A 21,135-nucleotide genomic window follows, 5' to 3' on the forward strand; every position below is an offset into this window, starting at 1 on the left:
GCCACTGCTCTCCAGCCTGGCCCCTGGTGACAGATTGAAACCCCATCTCAAAAAAAAAAAAAAAAAAAAAAAAGAACTCACACCAAGCCGACTGCACTCGGACCAAGCTTGGGATTATCTGTGGTGCAGGGCACAAAGTGTACATTTCCCTGGGAGTCACAGTCTTTGGAAGAGTGGGAGTGAGGAGAGCATGTTAACATAGGGCAAGAGGCCCAAGGTCCAAGCACAGTGCCAGCACCGTCTAGGAGAGAGGTCCTGAGTGCCGCCACACCCCAGGGAGAGACTGAAGTCAACATTGAGCCTGTAATATTTAAAGTAAATACAAAACGGTTTCAGCAATGCAGACCATTAAGTGTCCTGTTGTGGGCAGTGATGCCCCTGGTAAAACATATCTGCTGATATCCTACACAACAAATTCACACCTGAAAATGTACCGTTTCTGACAACTGTGTGGTCACAGTTGTGGTTGGCGGAGAGCCGTATACTCGGACTTTTTGATGCTTCAGGGCAGGAGGGTTGTAAGAGATCACAACTGCTGAGTATCCACAAATAGATGGATTTCTAGTCAGTTTTGCAGTGGTATCTCCGTCCTCATTCAAAAATGTGAAAGAAGAGTGAGTGCCTGAGACAGCCCACCACGTCCAAAGACCCCGTTCTTGTCTGTAGAGACCCAGATTCATCTCAGAGATGATCCCTCTGCTGTTGAGGAACTTGCCAAGAACAAACGGAAGCCTATCACTCCAGAGACTCCCGAAAAGCTGGCCCTGGACTGGAAGGCTGCTGAGGATGTGGAGTGTTCTGCACTCACAGAGAAGGCCTGAAAATGCAGTTAACGAAGCCCCCAGAACCAGAGAAGAGCCTCAGGCGGGCGCTCCTGTGAACGTCTCAACAGAGCCCTTTCAGCTCAGATTGCATCCGCATCACACTAAAAGCAATGTGTAAGTCAAACTAAGGGTCAAAAATTAGGCTGGGAGCAGTGACTCACGCCTGTAGTCCCAGCACTTTGGGACGCCAAGGAGGGTGGATCAAAAGGTGAAGTATCTCACCTTTTGAAATACATCACATGGTGTGAGTTCATAATCTGAAAAAGAAAAAGTCTCTCCTGTCAGTCATTCTCTCATATGCTTAGCATAAATGGGCAGCTTAAGAGTGCGTGACATGGTGTTCCTAGAACGCAGCTGAAGACCCAGCAGCCGAAGACATGTGAGGGTGGTGCTATCTATGGGACGGATGTCTGTGGAATTCTAACACCCTCTTTCAAGTTAGGGAGGTCTGCTTCATCGAGGAGCTGGGGGTGGAGAAGGGGTGGCAGGGGACTCCCCTTGTTTCTGTTTTGGTGTGAGGAATCTTCCAACAGCCAGTGTAGGCTCTCTAGTTTAACAGATGTCATGGGGAGTCTGCTGAAGACTCTTCCTCAGTGTTAGAGATACTATCGGCTTGTTTTGGTTGTGGTTCCCAGTTGCTAAAAATGTTTAGGTAATCTTTTTACACCCTCCACAAATCCTAATTCTTACCTTGGTGTTAACCAGTGCTTTCTCACGTGATGTCTTTGTGTCTGCATTCTTTTCAGATGTGTCAAACAAAAACCAAAGAAGAGAGGTCCCAAACCCTTGAAAACATCCATCTAATTTCTATACCCCTGCCTGTCAACCCCGACCCACTGCAGGCACACCCACTGCTCCCAGACATCCCGCCTGCTTCCTGGGGCCAGGCCTTTCCTGTGCTATTCTCTGCCTGCAAAGGCTTTCCTCTCTCCTCTATCAACATTTTTCTAGTATCTTGGTGCCCAGTTCACACACACCACCTCCTTCGGGAAGTTGCCTGCCCACTCCCACCCTCACCCCGCCACCATCAGGAGGAAGCAAATTCCAGGCCTTAGAACCCACCCAGCCCTTTCCTGACCACTAGGGGTCCTCCTCGTTGAAGGGGAACAAAGTACCTTTCTCCTCCGACTTCCCCCGCACAGTTAATCCTCAGGGGGCTTTGGCTGAATACAGTTGCATGAACAGCCCAGCACGGGGTGTGAACAAGGCCTAGGGTAGGCTGTGAGCAATCAGGAAGGTTTTCTGGACTTTGAGAATGAGCCTATTTGGCCAGGTGGGCAGACAGTTTAACACATACAAACCACACCACGTTTGGGTTGGTGAAGGCTGGGATCCACGGCTGTGATGCTGGGGTGATGATGGAGAGCCCGGTAAGGGTCAGAAGGGGCTAGGCTGGCCAGCCCCAGAGCCTGGGAGCATGCATAGGTCCCCCTAGAGCTCCAGGTGGGGTAGGGTGGGGAGAGTCGGGAGGGGGACAGGTCCACAGGCTGCCAGGCTTTTGGGAGCAGTGTTATGGTCACATATTAAAAAGCAAAAGTTAGACTTTGGTTAGCATATTGGTCTCTGAAAACCTCTAAAAATAAATACTTTTTCAGCCATAGGATGGGGCGGGGGAAGTGAATGTTTAATCCCAGATTTTCCACCATAAAGAAGATGGGAATTACGCAGATCCCCTCCAGCACCCGTGCCCCTCAGGTTTCTGGACTATCTGTGCTACATCCTACTCCTGTGGGAATCTAGACAGCGGGAGTCTGGCACGAGAGCCCCAGCTCCATGATCAACTCACTGCCTCGCCCTAGCTAAGCCACCTCCTCATTGTGGGCCTCAACCCCACCATTTGGGAAGCAGCGGAGTGGGACCAGATGCTTTCAGAGGACCCCGCTTGCTTGGAGGCGGCCAGAGTGGGAGCCTACCTGCCTGCGTCTCTCCTAACAGAACGAAGTTAGCAAGAATGAACGCTTAGTTATCCACAGGACAATCCTCGAGTCCAGACTGTTCTCCAGCTTCCCTAGGGCAGGCTGGCAGAGACCTAGAGAGAAAAGCTGAAAGGTTTGAAGCCCAAGTCCAGCAAACAGGAAGGCGGTCAAATGGACAGGGAAAGGGATGGCATTAGAGGGCTGGGAAAAAGGGGCGTAGGCAGACATGCAGGGACAGACTGAAGGAGAGAGCTGGACAGACAGATGAGCACATGGGGTTAGAGAGAAAGGTGTAAAGACGGGAAAAGCGGAGAGGCCAGCAACTGGGTAGATAGCCAGAGAGACAAGGAAAGAGAGGGACAGACAAAAGGATGGGCGGAAAGGGACAGATGGGCAGACAGACCGGACGGAGATCATGACAGACAGATGGGTCAACAGGCAGAGGACAAAGAGGAAAATGATGATGGACAAAAAGAAAAACATGGGTGCCCATGGTCAACCACAGGGGCATAGGGGCAGATACGGAGACAGAAATAGGCAGTGACCGAGGGCGAAGACTCGCGCAGGAGCTGACAGACCCACAACAGGTAGAGAGACTGGCAAAAGGACAGCCCTACCTCATTCTTTAGGGAGGGGAGCCTGTCCTCAGGATATTCCCAGCCCAGATCACAAGGCTGCGTCTCATTGAAGCGGTGGCTGAGGATGTCCTGCAGGCTGGCATTGGCGGGGGGTGGCCGGAACATGAGACAGGGATCCGGGCGGCCTGCATCGTCCAGGGGCACGCTCAGTGCCAGCTGCTCAGCAGCACTCAGGTTGAAAGTGTGGTTCTTCACCCAGGCCACTGCACAGTGGTGGGGCTCATCCAAGACCATAAAGACATGGGCAAAAAAGTAGAAGGGACACAGGAAGTTGGGAATACACAGCAGGATCCATAGCCATATCTGGAAGCGACCAAAGTCACCTATTTCAGCCAGGACCTGGACAAACTGAGCCATGTCTGCTAGTCACCACTTCTGCAGCCTGAGTACACTAAGTAGCTCTGCAGCTTGGCTCTGTGAACTTGGTCCTCTGGGCAGTGGTGACAGCAGCTGCATTAATGCTTAATCCAGCCTTGTCCAGCCCCACCTGTCACGCCTTGGTCCCCTAGCCGTGAATTGGGAAGGGTCGAATATTATGAAAAAATAGTCCACGTGGATGAAGCTGGAAGCCGTCATCCTCAGCAAAGTAACGCAGAAACGGAAAACCAAACGCTGCATATTCTCACTCATAAGTGAGAGCTGAACAATGAGAACATATGGACACAGGGAGGGGAACATCACACGCTGGGGCCTGTCGGGAGGTGGGGGACAAGGGGAGGGAGAGCGTTAGGGCAAATACCTAATCCATGTGGAGCTTAAAACCTAAATGATGGATTGATGGGTGTAGCAAACCACCACAGCACATGTATACCTATGCAACCAACCTGCACGTTCAACCCATGTATCCCAGAGCTTAAAGTAAAAGAAAAAAAATAGTCCACTCCAGCTTGTATCATCTGAAGATGTTTTATGGACTGTGTAAAAGACAGAGGCATCACAAGAGGAACCAGGAGGACCGTGTCAGGCCCAGCACACAACAGTGAGCTTAGCCAAATGTCAGATGCCTTATAGCAGCCAGGCAGCCCGCACCACCTCTAATTGCAACATCCTAAACAATTCACACCCAACTCAAATGACAGACAGGTAGATGGGTCAACAGGCAGAGGTAAAACTGCTACGGTAAAACCCGGAGAGTAGTTGCAGCACTCAGAGGGACACAGGCTTCCCTTCTAGGGACAGCCCATACTAGGCAGGGTGGATACGCAGGAGAGCAGCGAGCACCCAGCCTGCAGATTAAATTTGCCAGCAGCCCAATATGGCCTCTTGATCCTGATGATTTTTCTCTCCTGTGAGTGTCTGGCATGTGGTGATATGCAACACCTGCCAGTCTTAGGAGGCAGCATACAGGCCAGGAGCCCCACCAAAAGCAGAGGTACACGGCCTTTTCAACATCAAAGACACCAAGAACACAGAGCAATGACAGTTGTACTTTGAGCTCCGCTTCAATCAAGAAGGAAACCATTAATGTACTGTAAAGGTGTAAACAGATGCAAGTAGCCTAGCCTCCCCGAGCCCTCTCAGTGACAATGCACACAGGACAGAGTGTGCCTCCACCGCAGCCCACACGCCCCAGGTGCATACACTATACATGCCTAAGAAAGCATTTTCACGTTCTGCATTTTGAACGATTTTAAGGGATCAGCAGAGGAACATTGCTGAAGGGAATGCAAGGAAGCAAGGTTGTGTGGGGCAGCCCTGGCCCACAGCTGGAGGGAGCCTGTTTTTTTTTTTGTTTGTTTTGTTTTTGAGACGGAGTTTCACTCTTGTTACCCAGGCTGGAGTGCAATGGCGCGATCTCGGCTCACCGCAACCTCCGCCTCCTGGGTTCAGGCAATTCTCCTGCCTCAGCCTCCTGAGTAGCTGGGATTACAGGCACGCGCCACCACGCCCAGCTGATTTTTGTATTTTTAGTAGAGACGGGGTTTCACCATGTTGACCAGGATGGTCTCGATCTCTTGACCTCGTGATCCACCCGCCTCGGCCTCCCAAAGTGCTGGGATTACAGGCTGGAGCCACCGCGCCCGGTCCGTGAGCCTGTTAATCAGTCAGCCTGCAGTGCAGCTCAAGGCAGGACAGACAGTGGAGGGCAGAAGTGAGGCCAGACATGCTGCTCAGGGACATGCTTTGCTCTTTGCCCCACCCCAAGCCCTCTCATCAGGATCACCATTGTCTCCAGCTCCTTCTGTGCCAGACCAGAACACTCCTTGAGTGTTCTTATCCTCAGCATTGTCTCTATTAGAGTTGCCAAGAAAACAGCTGCTACCAGTCGCCACTGGCTAGTCTTCCCTGAGGTGGAGACATAAGCCTCGCCTCTGCCCTCATCACCTCCTCACTCCGGTCAGGAAAGGGATTTTTGTCTTGTTTGGCTCCGAGTAACCAAAGGAGCTAGAGCTGGGAGGGAGGACACGAGCTCTGCCACTGATCCGCCCTGAGAATCTGTCCCCCCCGGCTCTGGCTCTCAATTACCCATCTGGATAAAGGATGGTTTCTAAAGATTTCCACGTCTCGGTGTGTAATTCTAAAACAGAGAAAGAGTATGGCTGGCAGATTCCTGACAGGAGTGAGGCCTGACCAAAGACCCCCTGGATCATATTTCTCCAGCTGAAATACGATCCCCAAACCTTGGAACAGAGGCACTGAATGACGCTGGCCTCACGTCACCTCCACATTCCCCTAATCCTAATGTCTTGGTTTACTTCTTTCTCCCCTTAACTTTGTCCTCCCTTCCTGCTCACCGCATCCTGTAAAAAATGCCAAAGGCTCTCTGCACTGCTTCAAGGCCCATGACGAGGTATCCTCTTGGAAGCTGTCTTCCTCATCTTTCTCTTGGTACCTGCTTTCATTCAAGGCCAAAGCTAAGAGTCTTCTAACCAGCAGAGCAGTTTAAGTGGAATGAATACTCTCCCCATGTGGGAAGCATCAGGAAGACCACTGGCAAGCACGGCCAGGGAGCGGAGGGAGGTGTCTGTGTGCGGGCGGAGGGACAGGGAGACATTCCTCAAAGATACCCTGCAGGGGTGGGCTAGATGGTGTCTCAAATCTCTTTCAAATTTGCAATGTAATGATTCTATTAAATAAAAACTGGTGGTAGAACTTCTGGTTTCTGGTCTGGCACAGAAGGAGCTTGGAAGTTACCACTCTTTTTTAACAAGTAAAATGTTGAACAAACTGAAAAATGAATCTCTTCTGAGATCTGTCAGAGAAGTGAAGTCACAGGGCAAAACACTGCCCACAAAGCTAGAGACACACAGGTAAATACAGAGAATTGCAATTAAGGCCAGGTGCAGTGGTTCATGCATCTAATCCCAGTACTTTGGGAGGTCGAGGCAGGTAAGATCACTTGAGGTCAGGAGCTCGAGACGAGCCTGGCCAACATAGTGAAACCCTGTCTCTACTAAAAATACAAAAATTAGCCAGGCATGGTGACACGTGCCTGTAATTCCAGCTACTTGGGCGGCCGAGGCTCAAGAGTTGTTTGAACCGGGGAGGCAGAGGTTACTGTTGAGTCAAGATCACGCCAGTGCACTGCAGCCTGGGCAACAGACTGAGACTCCAACTCAAAAACGAAACAAAACAAACAAACAAAAACAGAAATAGAATTTACCTGACCAGAAATCCACAAGAAACCTCTGCAGGAACCAGCACCAGGATAAGAAAACCTGAACTTTAAATGACGAATTGCTGGAGACTCGATGAACTCCAGAGGAGGACCCCCATATCGCTGTGGCTTTTACTTCCCAGAGCTCTACTGGGTTCACACAGTGAGTATCAGAGAAAAAGTCTCTTATGCTTCCAGCAAGGAGAGGCAAGTAACCATTTGAAATAAGCCAGAGTGTTCTGTTCTTTACCAGGCTTGCCCTCTGTCAGACCCTATCCTACCCAGGGGAAGAGAAAGACCTAACTCAAGCCTGCTCTAGCCAGCCTGTCCCACTTAAGAGGGAGTGGGAGACTGAAAAGCACTGGTAACGTTCACAGAGCAGACACACAAGCTCACTAAAAGACCGAGACCTAATCACAGGACTATAGAATGCTTTCCCTCTCCCCATGCTTTCCCACATCATCAAAGGCCTATTTACTGGAATTCCCTTTACCCAGTACACATCATGTCTAGCTTTCAACAAAAGATTACAAGGCATACTAAAAGGCAAAAACACAGTTTGAAGAGACAGAGCAGGGATCAGAACCAGACTTAAATACAGCGTGTTTTTGGGCAGTGTTTTGCCCTGTGAATTCACTTCTCTGATAGTTAGGAAGAGTTATTCATGTTGGAATTACCGGACTGGGAATTTAAAACAACTATGATTAAGATGCTCTTAGGAAAAGTCAACTTTTCCTCTTCTCTCATACCCACACAATAATTAAAAGCAAAGACTTCTGTGACCCCAAATACGTGGAACTTCTCCCCACCAGCAAGCAATCAATCCTGTAGCAAACACCAGCTGGGATTCTTCCAATTCAATGCCAACGCTACCTACCTGCAGACAGCACCAGACCCCATAGGGCTTAGTTCCCAAGGCTGGGGCTCCCACTTTCAGACACCAGTTGCAAGTCTGGGTCTCTGGAACTTCTGACTGACCCACCTCAAGTTGGAGTTCCCCTGACACTTCTTTGGGTTAATTTTGCTAGAGCAGCTCAAAGAACTCAAGGAAATGCTTATGTTTGCCAATTAATCATAAACAATATTTAAAAGGATAGAAATAAACAGCTAAATGAAGAGATACATAGGATGAGGCCTGAAAGAGTCCCAAGCACAGGAGTTTCTGTCCCCGTGGAACTGGGCTGCACTACCCTCATAGCATGTGGATTTTTTTTTTTTGAGACAGGGTCTTGCTGTGCTGCCCAGGCTGGAGTGCAGCAGTACAATCATAGTTCATTGCAGCTTCATACTCCTGGGCTCCAACAACCCACCCTCACCTCTGCTTCCTGAGTAGCTGGGATTACAGGTGTGTGTTATTGCACCCAGCTTCCAGCACAAGGATGAATTCTTGTTCACCTTCGCTGTCAACCTCCATGTGTTCAGCTCACTAGAAGCCCCCAGTCCTGTCCTCTTGGGCTTTTTTATGCAGACTTTATTGGATAGGCATGATATGAATAGAAGCATGGACGACCATATCAAAATGTGATTGTACAAAAAGGGTATGATCTAAACCCAGCAAGGCCTGTCTGTTCAGATTCTTCTTGGCCTCACTGTGTAGCATTCCTTCCTCCAGGATAGAGGGCAGGTTCCCCTCTGGAATGAGGGCCTTATGACCCACAACCTAAGATTAGAGTCTTGCCTTGGGCAGAGGAAAGGAGGCTGGAGAAGGTAAGAGAGAGAGATTCTGTTTACTATAACAAGGGTTTATGGGAGTTATGAGTCAGGAACCATGGACAAAAACATATATATACACACATGTATATATGTCACAGATGCTAAGGGCAAGACAATAAAAGGAGTTCCATCACCCACTCTTATCAAATTCCTCGGGTTGACCTCATCCCTCCCTTTTAGGGTTGCAGTTTCCCCAGCTATGTGATGGCTTTAAGCGCTTCTGGATAGTCTGTAGATCAATACACACACTTTACACTTTATGTGTACTTTGGCTTCTATTCACATGAAAAATTAAAGCTGGTGGTGATTCCCTGACCCACAACCCAAAGCTCTCTGCCAGTGGCCACTAAAATAAAGCATCCATACATCACTAAGGGCAATGTCCTCTTTATTGATTAAAAAGGAAGGAAACATGCAGTAAAATACAAAGTCCAAAAAAAGGAGGAAAAAGTTGAATATTTTACATCTTCCATAACCTAGCATACATCGTAAGGAGGAATCTCCACTTATTGGTAATCATTATTCTATCCTCCAGATTATTAAATATTATCAGCTGGCTCTAGGATTTGGTTCAAAACTTAAGCAAAAACCCCAACAAATCCATTAGTCATTTAGAAAGACCCAACATTTCACAAATAGCATTGGCACATAATACTTTGTGCTACAGTTTGCCCCTACTCCAGGGACAAGGGGATCCTGGGACCTAGTGACAGAGGTGCACTCTGAACCAGCACTGCCAGAAAAGAGTACGGTCACTCACTAGGTTACGTGCTGTTCCACGTGGGCAGTTTCTGTTCATGTATCTTCTCAGTATGACTGCACAAGCCAGCAAAGGGAGTCTACCACACATCATGCCGAAGAAATAACACTGTCCTGGGACTTGGTGCCTGTCTTCTAATTCCTAGCAGGGCAAACAATGAACTGAAAAAAGACAGAAAACCTCAGCCCAATTCTACTTGTCATGCCTGCCCCACTGCAGTTCACAGGTAATGACGGGCTGAAGAAAGTGAACAGGGGGATGGGCTGCTGCTCACTCTCAGCTGGGCACCAGACCATCTCCTCGTAGAATGCTAGAACAGAGTGATACTACTCCCCCTTGGATTCATAAATAAGTAGATTATGATGGGTTTGTTTGAAATCAAAATAATAAAAAAAACAAAACACACTCTAAGGTAAGCTACTAGTCTTGTGCCAAAGAGGATGCTATCTCTTTTCTATACCTCACTCCCATCTCCCCATCCTTGTTTCTCTCCACCACCACAAAAAAGAAAAAGAAAAGCTAAATAATTTTCTGGCAAGCTGGTCAATCTTCTTTTCTCCCTCCTGGCTCAGCAAGCTCCCTCCTTTTACCAAGACTGTTGGGACCTTGGACTTGGGTGTCTGATCTTACCTACTCTCCTCCCAACTCCCAAAATCCATCCCCTCTCTTTCTCCCAACGTCCATCTCTTTCCCAACATGCCTTTGCACCTAGGGCAGGTGAAGAAAGCCCATGACTAAAACTAAAGGCTCAGAATGAAACAAAAGGTGTGACAAGTTATTTGTGGGGAAGGCTTTCAGATATGTTCTGAGAGAAAAGGTAACCTTGTTCATCAGACCAACAATGCTGGAAAGGGCTTGAGCGATTCCGTAAGGGCAACTCCCCCCCCCTTCCCAGGGGCCCACAGCCCATCTTTGAGTCCCCCCTTCCCAGGGGCCCACAGCCCATCTTTGTGTATCTTTTTAAGGCCAGATCGAGTATCCCACTCATATATAAAACTCAGTAGGGTTACTAGCAGTTAGACAAAGACTGACTATGAAACAGTAGGAAAAAAGAAAAATCAACCTCACTGATTATTCACATATTGCATTATGAGTGCTCTTTTTTAAACCTAAAGAATAATTTATATTATTTCTGTAGAAAATCAAATGAACACTGTCTACTCATAAAACCTAAAGGTCACGGCACATGTGGTTTCACTTTCCATCTTGAGTTAGCTTCAGCACACAGAGACCTCCTCCAAAGGGTCAGTGCAGGAGGGCAGGCAGAAGGCAGGCCTCTCCGGCCCAGTGTGAGTCTCCTTTATTGCTGTAGAAATCCCAGCCTTGTATACCCATTTCCTCACGACTTGGAGGCCAGACGAACTGATTTTCATGGGAGGATTGAGTTTTTCTTCAATATTTGAAAATAAATACTTCTCCAATGATATGAATTACGATTTTCCTGTTCAAAAACCACCTCTGGCTTCACATTTACAAGCCATTACTTGATGTTGTCTGTAAAAACAATCCAAAGTTCCACTCTGAAGGATCCGGTGGCTGAAGTTCGGCTACAGTCAGATGTTTTGCACCAGCTGAAGTTAAGGCTAGCAACCCTTTCTGGAGAGAGCAATGAAGAAGGGGGTGCCTGAGAGCAGCTTCAGCAAAACGCTTAGAAACACCATGAACAAAACAAGAATACAGTTTAGGCTGCCTCCATCTGAGGCTGTGCTTTTTCCTAACAAAGGTTGCTAGAATTCACATCAGGTACAAAGAAAAAACACTAAATTAAATTCTCTGGGCTTCAGCTGAACAATCAACTTTGAATTCTACTTCAGTGGTAAAGAGATATCCCAAGATGTCCATATCCTGGCAGGTGTGGGAGAACAGGCAGGATGAGGAAGCCCAATATAGCTGCTACTTTTCCACCTGGGCCATCACTGGAGTAAGGCAAGAATGAGCTGACAGATCTCCCTCCTGGGCCTTGAAGCACATGGGCCACTTCTCAGATGGAGGAAGACAGGGGACATATGAAGTCAGTTTACTAACGGAACTCTGGGGATGCTGGCCACTGGTGATCCAACTTGACTTTCCCTGTGGGAAAAGGAGGAATGATGGCAGGAAGAACATAAAGAAAGACTTCTAAAGCTCCTAGCTGGGAGGTTTGTTGCTGGGTTCTTTGGCAGTAGTGGGTTCAGGCCAACAGAAGCAACAGAGATACGCATGTGTGGAATCTCCTTGGGCCACCTCTTCCAGGGCTGTGGTTTAGCTGATGCTGAGCTGGGCAAATCCTATTAGTTTACCATCATCGGGAATATCTGAGCCTTCGACACCAGATGCCTAAGAACCAAACAAAATGAGAAACTGTGATTATTTATAAACAAACTTGCAGGTAGCAAATAAAGCTGACATGGAATAGTGGGAGGTAAGCACTGAGCAACAGATCCCTAGGAGACTGATGAAGGTGTTTATTCCAGAAAAGAGGGCAGGGGAGCTGGGTGAACAGCTAGAGCCAGATTGGCTAATAGTTTCTCTTATGAATAGCCAAGGGTCTGGGACAGAGGTTTCCTAACATGGAGAGAGGAAGAGTCACCACTCAAAGGGAAACGTCAGCCCAGGGCACAGGGGAGGCTAAATGAATACAATCTACCACATTTTAATATTCTCATCACTCAGGGCATATAGAAGCTGGTCTGAAGAAGCCGCCAGTGTGTAAAAGGCAAGATGTTTTCATAAGGAAGAAGAGATGAATACCAGTTTGAAAGTGACAGATCGATTTGATTGAGGTTCTTCCACAATTTTCTGCAAATTTGCTGCCACTGTAATCATACAAACAGAGAGGGTGTTTGATGAATGAGAAGTCACATAAATCCAATTTCAACCATATTTTAAAAGCTTAAATGGTAGTTAAGAATATGCTCTGTACAATCAAAATGGAAGCAGACAGATGAAATAATCACTCCCCAAATGAAAGGGTCTTTTAAACTCATTTCTAAGTAGTACACACCTTGCACCGCTGTCAAATTAACTTTCTTTAAAATGTTGTATTAACCTAGGATAAAGACATGCAGGTAAAAGAGGTATGATTTGCTTATTTATGGATCAGAAAGCCCAAGGACAGAAATGAAAAACGAGCCTGTGGTCTGTTTTTGTTCTCTGGCAAGCTAAGAGTGGTTTAAAAGTGACAGATACTGCACCTGGCCAGCAAGGCCTAAACTATTTGTTACCTGGTCTTTCACAGGAAATCTGTGCCTACAGACATGTTCTCTCCTTCAGTAACATGGACCTGTGGCCTCACTGGGCCTTCTTTCTTCCTTCCTGCTTTTCTAGGACTAAATCTCCAATGATTTTTGCTCCACTTGGGCCACAAAAATTATGTATTTAAAATAGATCAGATATGGCCAAGCCTACTTTAACTTGTGATCTTTGCCATAATTTCTACTAGTCTCCTAAAGACCTTGGGTGTGCTCTCACTTACTATCACTGAAGATCACAAAGCAAACTCATAAGTGAAATTTTGTCTGTGTGTAAGAAACTGTCCCCATTACCTATAATTTCAGCAAAGCCAAGAACCATTTCAAGAACCATCAGATCTACTCAGTGGAATAAAAACCTGCTTTTCTATGTGCTAAGTAAATAGACAGCGACACAGGAGCACATGGGCAGTTACCTATTACTAAATCCCTTCCGTCAACCAGGCCAGCAGAAATGAGTTCCTGTGAGACACCCTCCGCTGTATCTGCAAGGACAAAGAAGACAGTGCTCTGTTTTTTTGTGCATGCTTAAAACTGTTAACTCCCAGAGCAGTGTGGATACCAGTACTGCCAAGCTAGGCCCAAGCTAGCTGCTAGATCCACAGAACCAAAAAGACAGGAAGTCCTCCCACACACAGACTTCCTACCACTGGGATTGTCTCAAGGGAGGAATTCTCACAGATCTAGCTAGAGGGTAGACTCTGTATAAACCAGGTGGCAAATATCTGGTTTACAGAGCTCAATGTAAAGACAACTTTCTAAATGGTGTGATTTAGATGGGTTCAGGCCCAATCAGAAGAGCACTGACAGTGACGATGCAGAGGAAATTCCTGTTTTTGAGTACAATCCTGGACTGAGCTCTCAGAGCTCCGTGGCGTGATGCTGAATACTGAACATCTCCAGGGCTAAAAAACCAGAATGATTTATTCTCAAAAAATTGAGATAACAAATTACAATCTCTTCTCTTTGGGAATCAGACTCCAAGTTTTATGCTAAAATCATTTAATTTTTCATTCTGGGGAGTTTTGTTTCGTATCTAGCTATCCCAGGTGGTACAATCTGAGCAATGGGTATAACTACTAAAAAGATGAGGACGGAATATCCCCAATTAACTTCATCTTCAACCGACTCAGTGGTACTGATTCCCAAGGGTTTGACACTGAGCTCCTCAGAGGGAACAGGAAGACTGCTGGGGAGAGAGGGTCCACACATTCACAAAGACGACCAGCAATTTAAATTAATTCCTGAAAATGTGACATTGCCTGGCTTTAAAAAAGGAAAACAGATACACCTCTGTACACCTGCATCTGTTCTTTCCATGGTTAGTTGCTCACAATAGTGAGACAGCAAGAAGAATAAGCATGATACACAGAACAGATATTTGCTGGCGACTCCCCAAATTAGAACACCGAGTAATAAAGGCAAGAAAGAAAACACGCTGTGTTCAAGGTGAAGTTCAACAGCCAGAAACAGTATATGACAGGGCTCAGCTTCTGTCAGAGACAGGAGATTGCAGGCCTTGTTTCTTTACCATCCTGGAGGACTACGTATAAAGCAAGAACTTTGGACTCTGACAGACCTGGTTTGAATGCCGCCTATACCCCTTTCCAGCTGTGTGACTTTGAACAAGTTACTTTGTCTCTCTAAGCCTTGATTTCATCATCAATAATATGAGGATAATAATTTTTCTTTACTAGGCTGCTATGAGAATTTAATGAGGTAACGCTTAAGACAATGCCTGGCCTATAGCAAGCTGTGAAGAGCTGTTATATATTTATTACTGTCTGTATTACTCTACAAGGTTTTCTAAATGTGTTTAGTAGTCAACGAACTGCATTTTTATCTTACTCATATACTCTCCAAAACCAGGAAAAATTGTATTATCCTTTAAAAGCAAAACTTCACAAAGGACAGAAACTTCACAACACATTTCATCACATCACAAATTAGAAGCGATTTTGTTTTTAATCCGTTTGATGCCTCACCTCTTCCAGGAGTAAATTCAAATCGAATATCATTTAGTTCTTTTTTGGAATTCCTATGAAAAAAGCAGAATGCATAAAATGAGAATTTCCAAATTTATGCAAAGAGAGTCTGCCAACATATATTAAGAAAGCTGTGCCTCAAGAAAGACTGCTTTGTTCCCATAGATCACATGATTTATTCAGGTATGTCCACACTGCAGAGCTCAGAGCAAAACAATTCAGAATGACCATCTACTTGTCCTACAACCCTTTGAATCTATGTCCCCTACTGATCAATATAAAAATTTCATGCCTTTGAGAAGATTCTTATAGGCCCACTCCCATCCTTATTCCTACTAAGAAGAGCATATAAAACTAAGAGGAAAATCTGTATGAGCAAAGGGAGGTGTGAGTAAAATGATACAGGATGCCGTTTTCATCCTAATCCCCACTCCCACATGCTCACAATCCGCTGCCTACCACTGGTGATCAGTCTTGGCAGACTCATAAGATGAAATACATGATACTCCCTCAAATTCCATAGGAATTCAAAGAATGCACGAGAGAGGGGGATAATAAGGAAAAATTTTAGAGGTAGTTTTTAGATAGGGCTTAATGCATAGGCAGGATTTGGGTAGGCAGAGAAAATAGGGAAAGGAATTGGGTCCATACTGGTAGCATAGTTAATGCATGACTCCAGAAATTCAAACATGACTGATGAGGTACAGTTACAGTGATGACCCCACCACGTACTGAGATTAAGCAGGATCCCTGGAGGTTATGGTTAAAGATAGAAATTAGAATATTATATCTAAGGGCAGATATGCCTGCTCACTTAGGACTCAAATCTATTTTATATAAACAATGGAGAGAGTTTACTTCTATTTGATGAATAACATACTTGAGGGTGTTACTGAAATTGTGCTTAAAACAGAACTACCCATCTCAAATATTAGCTGCCCTGAATGATTTTCCCATGCATTGCATTCTCTCTATACAGATACATATAAACTTATACTTCTGCATGTAAATACTATCTGAAATTTGCTTTTAGCTGTGTTAGTATAGTTCAAATCAACTTCCAACCTAGACTTGATTATCAAGGGAGTCATTTAATTTTCTCTTTTCTAGGTATCCATCTTTCCACAGTACCGAAGAGTGCTATACCTAGTCTGTGCTTAATACATAATTGTTCAATCTGTTCTTTCTGAAAGTGCAATAAAATTCAGATTGAAATGTTCAGCGTAAGTTTAGTGATTTAACTGGCACGCCAGGCACAAATATCTTCAGAGATAAAAACATGGTAAATTAGATTAAATGTATTTCTTATCATCACTTCTGGCCACTTAACTTCAGAGTCTTTACCAATAAAAGAATCCAGCCTCCTACTTCTATAACAATCTTTACAACTACTCTCAAAAAAGCTAAGTACACATCACTTACAAGTATCTTCTCCACCTTGTCAAACAGAATTTTGTCTTTTATTTTACAAATAGAATTTTTGTACTATTAAGATGTCACAATAATCTTCTTAAAGAGACAAGTGGTACTCTTTATGTAGAATTAAAACAGCATGAGGTTGTCAAGATATCCTAGTAATTCAGAATTATTTGAGATGAGACCAGGTATACTGAGTAGGCTTCTGTAAAGGAAGGGTAACCAAATCTGCTTTGTTCACATTTGTGGCATAAATGCATTGTTCCTAGTGGCAAGGGGCAATGATATTCTCCTTACCACATTCTCCAAAGAGCTCTTGCTGCCTATATTTCCAATTATGACCTTACTGAAAGATGACTAGAAATTCATACGTGCAAGGGTAATGAGTTAATAGCAATTCAGTGGAACTCTTTTTTTAAATGTTACTATAGTTTTAAAAGGTCTAAGTTGTCTCAAGTGACACTTTAATTTTTTTTTTTTCCAAATGCATTTATGAGTAGAAAGAGACCTAACTAGAGCAATACAACAGCCACAGCTATTCTGACAAAAAAGCTCTGGAATTTGAATCCAACTACTGGTGGTGGGGGGGAGGGCAGTTAAAATGAACAGATTGCTACCTATGGTACTTCCTGTTGACCAATCTGTCAGGCCCTCTCTATAGGTTCCCACCAAGAACCACCAATTTAGGGTACTTGCGGCAAAACAGAAACAGAGTACGAAAACATTTAGAGGTTTCCTTTTAATCTTCTAAAAACAAGGCATTTTTTGACCTGTCACAATAAAAACGTCCTCCCCAGGCCTGGATGTGGTGGCTTACGCCTGTAATCCCAGCACTTTGGGAGGCAGAAGTGGGCAGATCACGATGTCAGGAGTTCGAGGCCAGTCTAGCAAACATAGTGAAACCTGGTCTCAACTAAAAATACAAAAAATTAGCCAGGTGTGGTGGTATGTGCCTGTAATTCCAGCTACTCGGGAGGCTGAGGCAGAAGAATCACATGAACCTGGGAGGTGGAGGTTGCAGTGAGCTGAGATTGCACCACTGCACTCCAGCCAGGGCAACACTGTGAGACTCCGTCTCAAAAAAAAAAAAAGTCCTCCCCTTCTTGGGTTAGTTGATCTCACAGTCCATGGTGCTTATATGGTCACAATTATAGGACTGATGTTCAGATAAGCCTGTTAGTGCTGCTTCCCTAAAAGCTGTTCCTCAATTACAGACCACACTTCCTAACCACACTAGCTACACTGCAAATGCACAAGCTCATCACCAATTAGCATAGAAACAACGAAGAGACACGAGCATCAGTTAGTCATAACACCGGCTAACATCCTGGTCCTCACATTGTTGCTATCATTTCTGAGGAATATAATACACCACCAAGCAAACAGGGCTTGATGCTAGAGGACATACAATCCAATTCCATCCAATTACTCTCAGGCACAGACTATTAGAGCACATGCAGAATATTCAGAAAACAAAACAAAACGTCTACTTACCTTAATCTTAGTACCAGACTGATTGGGATCTTGGTTTCTTGTGAACCTGATCCTGAAGACAAAGCCTAAAAAGCATTCAAAGGTATCAAGTCATTGCCTGAAACATTAAGTGGGGAAGTGACTAATGGTCACTGGCAGAGGAATCATCTACTTGGCAGCAATTTTCTTCATCTCCAGCTGAGGTCATACTAATCCCAAGGACATTCCCTGCTGGAGGAGGACATGCACTCCAAGGCAGCAACAAAAGCATTTACATTTTATATTTCTGAAACCCCTGTTCCCTGCTACAAGAGTGAAAAACACAAAGCTAGGTTTCTCATTGTTTAAAAATCTGCCAGAGCACCATATGGCAATACAAAAGGTGGAGCCTGAACCAGCTGCCCTTCAGGAATCCCATCCAACCCATACATAGGTTCCAATCTTTTTATGGCTAAACTAATCCTCTCTGAAAATTGTATAGCTATCACTTGCTTATGAGAGGGCATGAATTCAATTTAAGTTGTTTATAAAATGAATCTAATTTTTCCATCAGTTTTCTTAAGACAACTGTATCTTTTCCCATATGCGGGGCAGAAGTGGAAAGCTTGAGGGATGAAAAAGTTAAGCAAAGTAACTGCCACGACTAATTGGAAATGCTCAAAGTCATGATCTCCAAAGGTAGAACACAAGATGATCTACTGGGGTGCAAAAGAGAAAAAAAATCAGACCTTTAATTTCTATTTCTTTTCATCTAAAATATTAGACAAAAAAATGGAACTTCTAATATTTAATAAATGAATGGACACTCAAAGTTCTACTTTAACCATGTAGGGTAAGGCCACATGTTGCATGCAGTATCTGAGGTTTCTTAAAGAGAGCACAGGAGTTACACAGCATGCAGGAGCTCACTGGGGGGCCTCCAATCACTTGGCTGCTCTCAAAGGAATATAATTTAATAAAGTTTGTGTGCACCTGACAAATGAGTTTACAGATTATAATATGAAGACTTAACAAAATCAACCCTCACAAAATTGACAAATAACTTAAAAAGAGAAAAACCATGGATAGCAAAGAGTATTAATAAAAATATAAGCCTGAGTGAACAACAAAAACGGTACAGCCATCCGATTCTCCTAGTCTCTGTTGAACTCCATGAGCTGCATTCTGAAACAGTAAATGTAATAATTATCTGATACAAAGCTGACAAGAAATTAGCCCCAAATTTTTGATGTGTGGAATATTTCCATCATTAACTTATTCTGTTGCTTAAAAACCTGCATGCGATCCTTGTAAAATTATCTTTCCTGTACATGCTTAAAAATGTGAAGACAGAATTTCTAACTTGCTTCAAAATCTACCAAGACATTAACTTGATTACATTAGGTTGTGTTCCACACTAATATCTGCTCTTTTTAGCTGCCCAAAAGAATGACCATTAAAGCATATCCCCGGCTTCACCTGAGCTGGTTTTGCTGGCTCTGCGGCGGGTGGGACAGAGACTTGAGTTGGCTGTGTAGGCATCTGCCCAGCTGGCTGAGGTAGATGAGCAGAGATCTGCTCTGGAACTTGGAGCAAAGTACCCACAGGATCAGTTGTTGGAAACAGCTATAACAAAAACACACATACAGTGTTGCTTAAGTTGTGTGGAAAGGGAGGCAGGTCGCTGACAGCAAGTGCAGCCTTTCAGGGTGATATTTTCAAAGTAGTTTTTGGGCAGTGTACAGTTTTTGTGTCTACTCTGAATATATCTATTCCAAATGGAAGTCAAGTACTTCTAGGCTTTTAAACTTTTAACAACTCTGTGAGGTATAATTTATATTCCTCTAAATTTATCCACTGTAAGTATACAACTTGGTGATTTTTGCACAATATATAGAATTGTGCAACCATCACCACAATCCAGTTTTAGAACACTTTCATCACCCCCAAAAAGCCCTCTCGTGCCTTCCTGCTTCCACACCCTGCTATAGGCAACCACTGATCTACTTTCCATAAGTTTGCTTTTCTGGATATTACATGTAAGTGGAATCATATAATACCTAGTCTTTTGTGTCTGTCTTCTTTCACTTTGCATTATGTTTATTTTTAACCACATCTATTCCATTCCTTTGTACAGAAAAACCGCAGGTCCAAAATACAGATTTAAGTATGTAGTACAAAATTACAGAAGTTGTATTTTTCCATGGATGGGGACTTCGTATTTCTTACAAAGACAATCAACAAATAATTCCTTAACATATCTGAAATGCATTTTAAAAGTGAATATGATGCTTTAAAACTAAAAAAGATATTTTATATATGTCATTTTGTATGTCTGAAATATTTCATAAATTTTAATTATGTAGTTTGGGAGAAATGACTGATACTGAGTATAAAAACAAGCTAAACATATTCAAAATTATGCAGTTAGTGGGGGGAAAAATGATGCAATGTCCAAAATGTAAAGTTGAAAGAGAAAAAAATTCAAAGAGTAATAACAGAGGCCTGATAGAGGTGATATTATATAAGCAAAATCAAGGTGACAAAAAATAAAATTTTGTGATCATTTAACTTCATACATAAAAATTCATAAGTTGCTCATTGGTTTTAGATTTTTATAGAAAAGTAGGCCTTTAAGAGGACTTTTGAAAATGTATAAATACTATTTAGCTTCCAAATTGTTTGTACTTATATTTATCTAAAGTAAAGACAGAAAGGATATATTTTTAAAAGTAATGAGAGGATGCACAGAAATTGGAACCCTTATTGATAAGCACATAAAATGGTGCAGCCTCTATGGAAAACAGTATAATGGTCCCTCAAAAATTACAAATAGAATTACCATATAACCCAGCAATTCCACTTCTAGGTATACACCCCAAAGAATTGAAAGCAGGGTCTCAAAGAGTTGTACACCTATGTTGACAATGGCATGACTGACAACAGCTAAAAGGTAGAAGCAAACCAAGTGTCCACTGACAGATGAATAAAATGTAGTGTGTATACACACACATACACTCGCACACACACAGAATGGAATATCATTGACCCTTAAAAAGTAAGCACATTCTGACATATGCTACAACACTGATAAACCCTGAGAACATTATGCTGAGTGAAATAGGCTGGTCACAAAATGATAACTACCGTGTAATTCCACTTATATGAGGTACCTAGAGTAGGCAAATTCGTAGAAAACAGAATGGTGGTTGCCAGCAACTGGGGAGAATGCAGTTACTGTTTCATAGCCACAGAGTTTTAGTTTGGGAAGATAAAATAGTTCTGAAGGTGGATGCTGGCTTCCGTACGGTGTGAATATACTTAATACCATCAAACTATTTACTTGAAAATGATTAGGATGGTAAATTTTACATTATGTGAATTTCATCACAAATTTAAAAACTAAGTAATGAGCATGAGAATGTGAGTATGCAAGAGTTCATGTGGAGATGATATTTAGGCAAAGGAACAAGACTGAAAAACTAGATAATCTGTAAAATAGCCTCTCATTCAATTTCTGAGAAATCAAGTATTAGTTAACATAGGTTAAATTAGAAGTAAATAATCCTGAGGTGTCAGTGGATTAAAACAACAAAAGTTGTT

At 43.8% G+C, this 21,135-nt stretch overlaps 2 protein-coding genes and 1 pseudogene across 3 annotated transcripts in view; 1 reads left to right on the top strand and 2 right to left on the bottom strand.

Moving 5' to 3' along the window:
- SLC22A13 (solute carrier family 22 member 13) overlaps positions 1-3,891 on the bottom strand; it is an 11,965-nt gene extending 8,074 nt beyond the window's left edge. The window contains exon 1 of the mRNA XM_017508396.2: positions 3,358-3,891. Within this exon, the coding sequence (XP_017363885.1) occupies positions 3,358-3,735 (378 nt within the window). The 5' untranslated portion in view covers positions 3,736-3,891. The remainder of the gene's footprint in view (positions 1-3,357) is intronic.
- LOC108289108 lies at positions 100-880 on the top strand (annotated as a pseudogene).
- Positions 3,892-11,251: 7,360 nt separating the features above from the next.
- OXSR1 (oxidative stress responsive kinase 1) overlaps positions 11,252-21,135 on the bottom strand; it is a 99,817-nt gene continuing 89,933 nt past the window's right edge. For both annotated transcript variants that reach the window (XM_017508397.2, XM_017508398.2), the window contains 6 exons: positions 19,012-19,158; positions 17,575-17,639; positions 14,665-14,717; positions 13,096-13,164; positions 12,180-12,244; positions 11,252-11,765 (listed from right to left, as the gene is read on the bottom strand). In XM_017508397.2, coding sequence (XP_017363886.1) covers positions 11,691-11,765; positions 12,180-12,244; positions 13,096-13,164; positions 14,665-14,717; positions 17,575-17,639; positions 19,012-19,158 — 474 coding nt within the window. In that variant the 3' untranslated portion in view covers positions 11,252-11,690. The remainder of the gene's footprint in view (positions 11,766-12,179; positions 12,245-13,095; positions 13,165-14,664; positions 14,718-17,574; positions 17,640-19,011; positions 19,159-21,135) is intronic.

Source organism: Cebus imitator, unplaced genomic scaffold (genome assembly GCF_001604975.1).
Source record: "Cebus imitator isolate Cc_AM_T3 unplaced genomic scaffold, Cebus_imitator-1.0 Scaffold391, whole genome shotgun sequence".
NCBI classification, from domain to species: Eukaryota; Metazoa; Chordata; class Mammalia; order Primates; family Cebidae; genus Cebus; species Cebus imitator.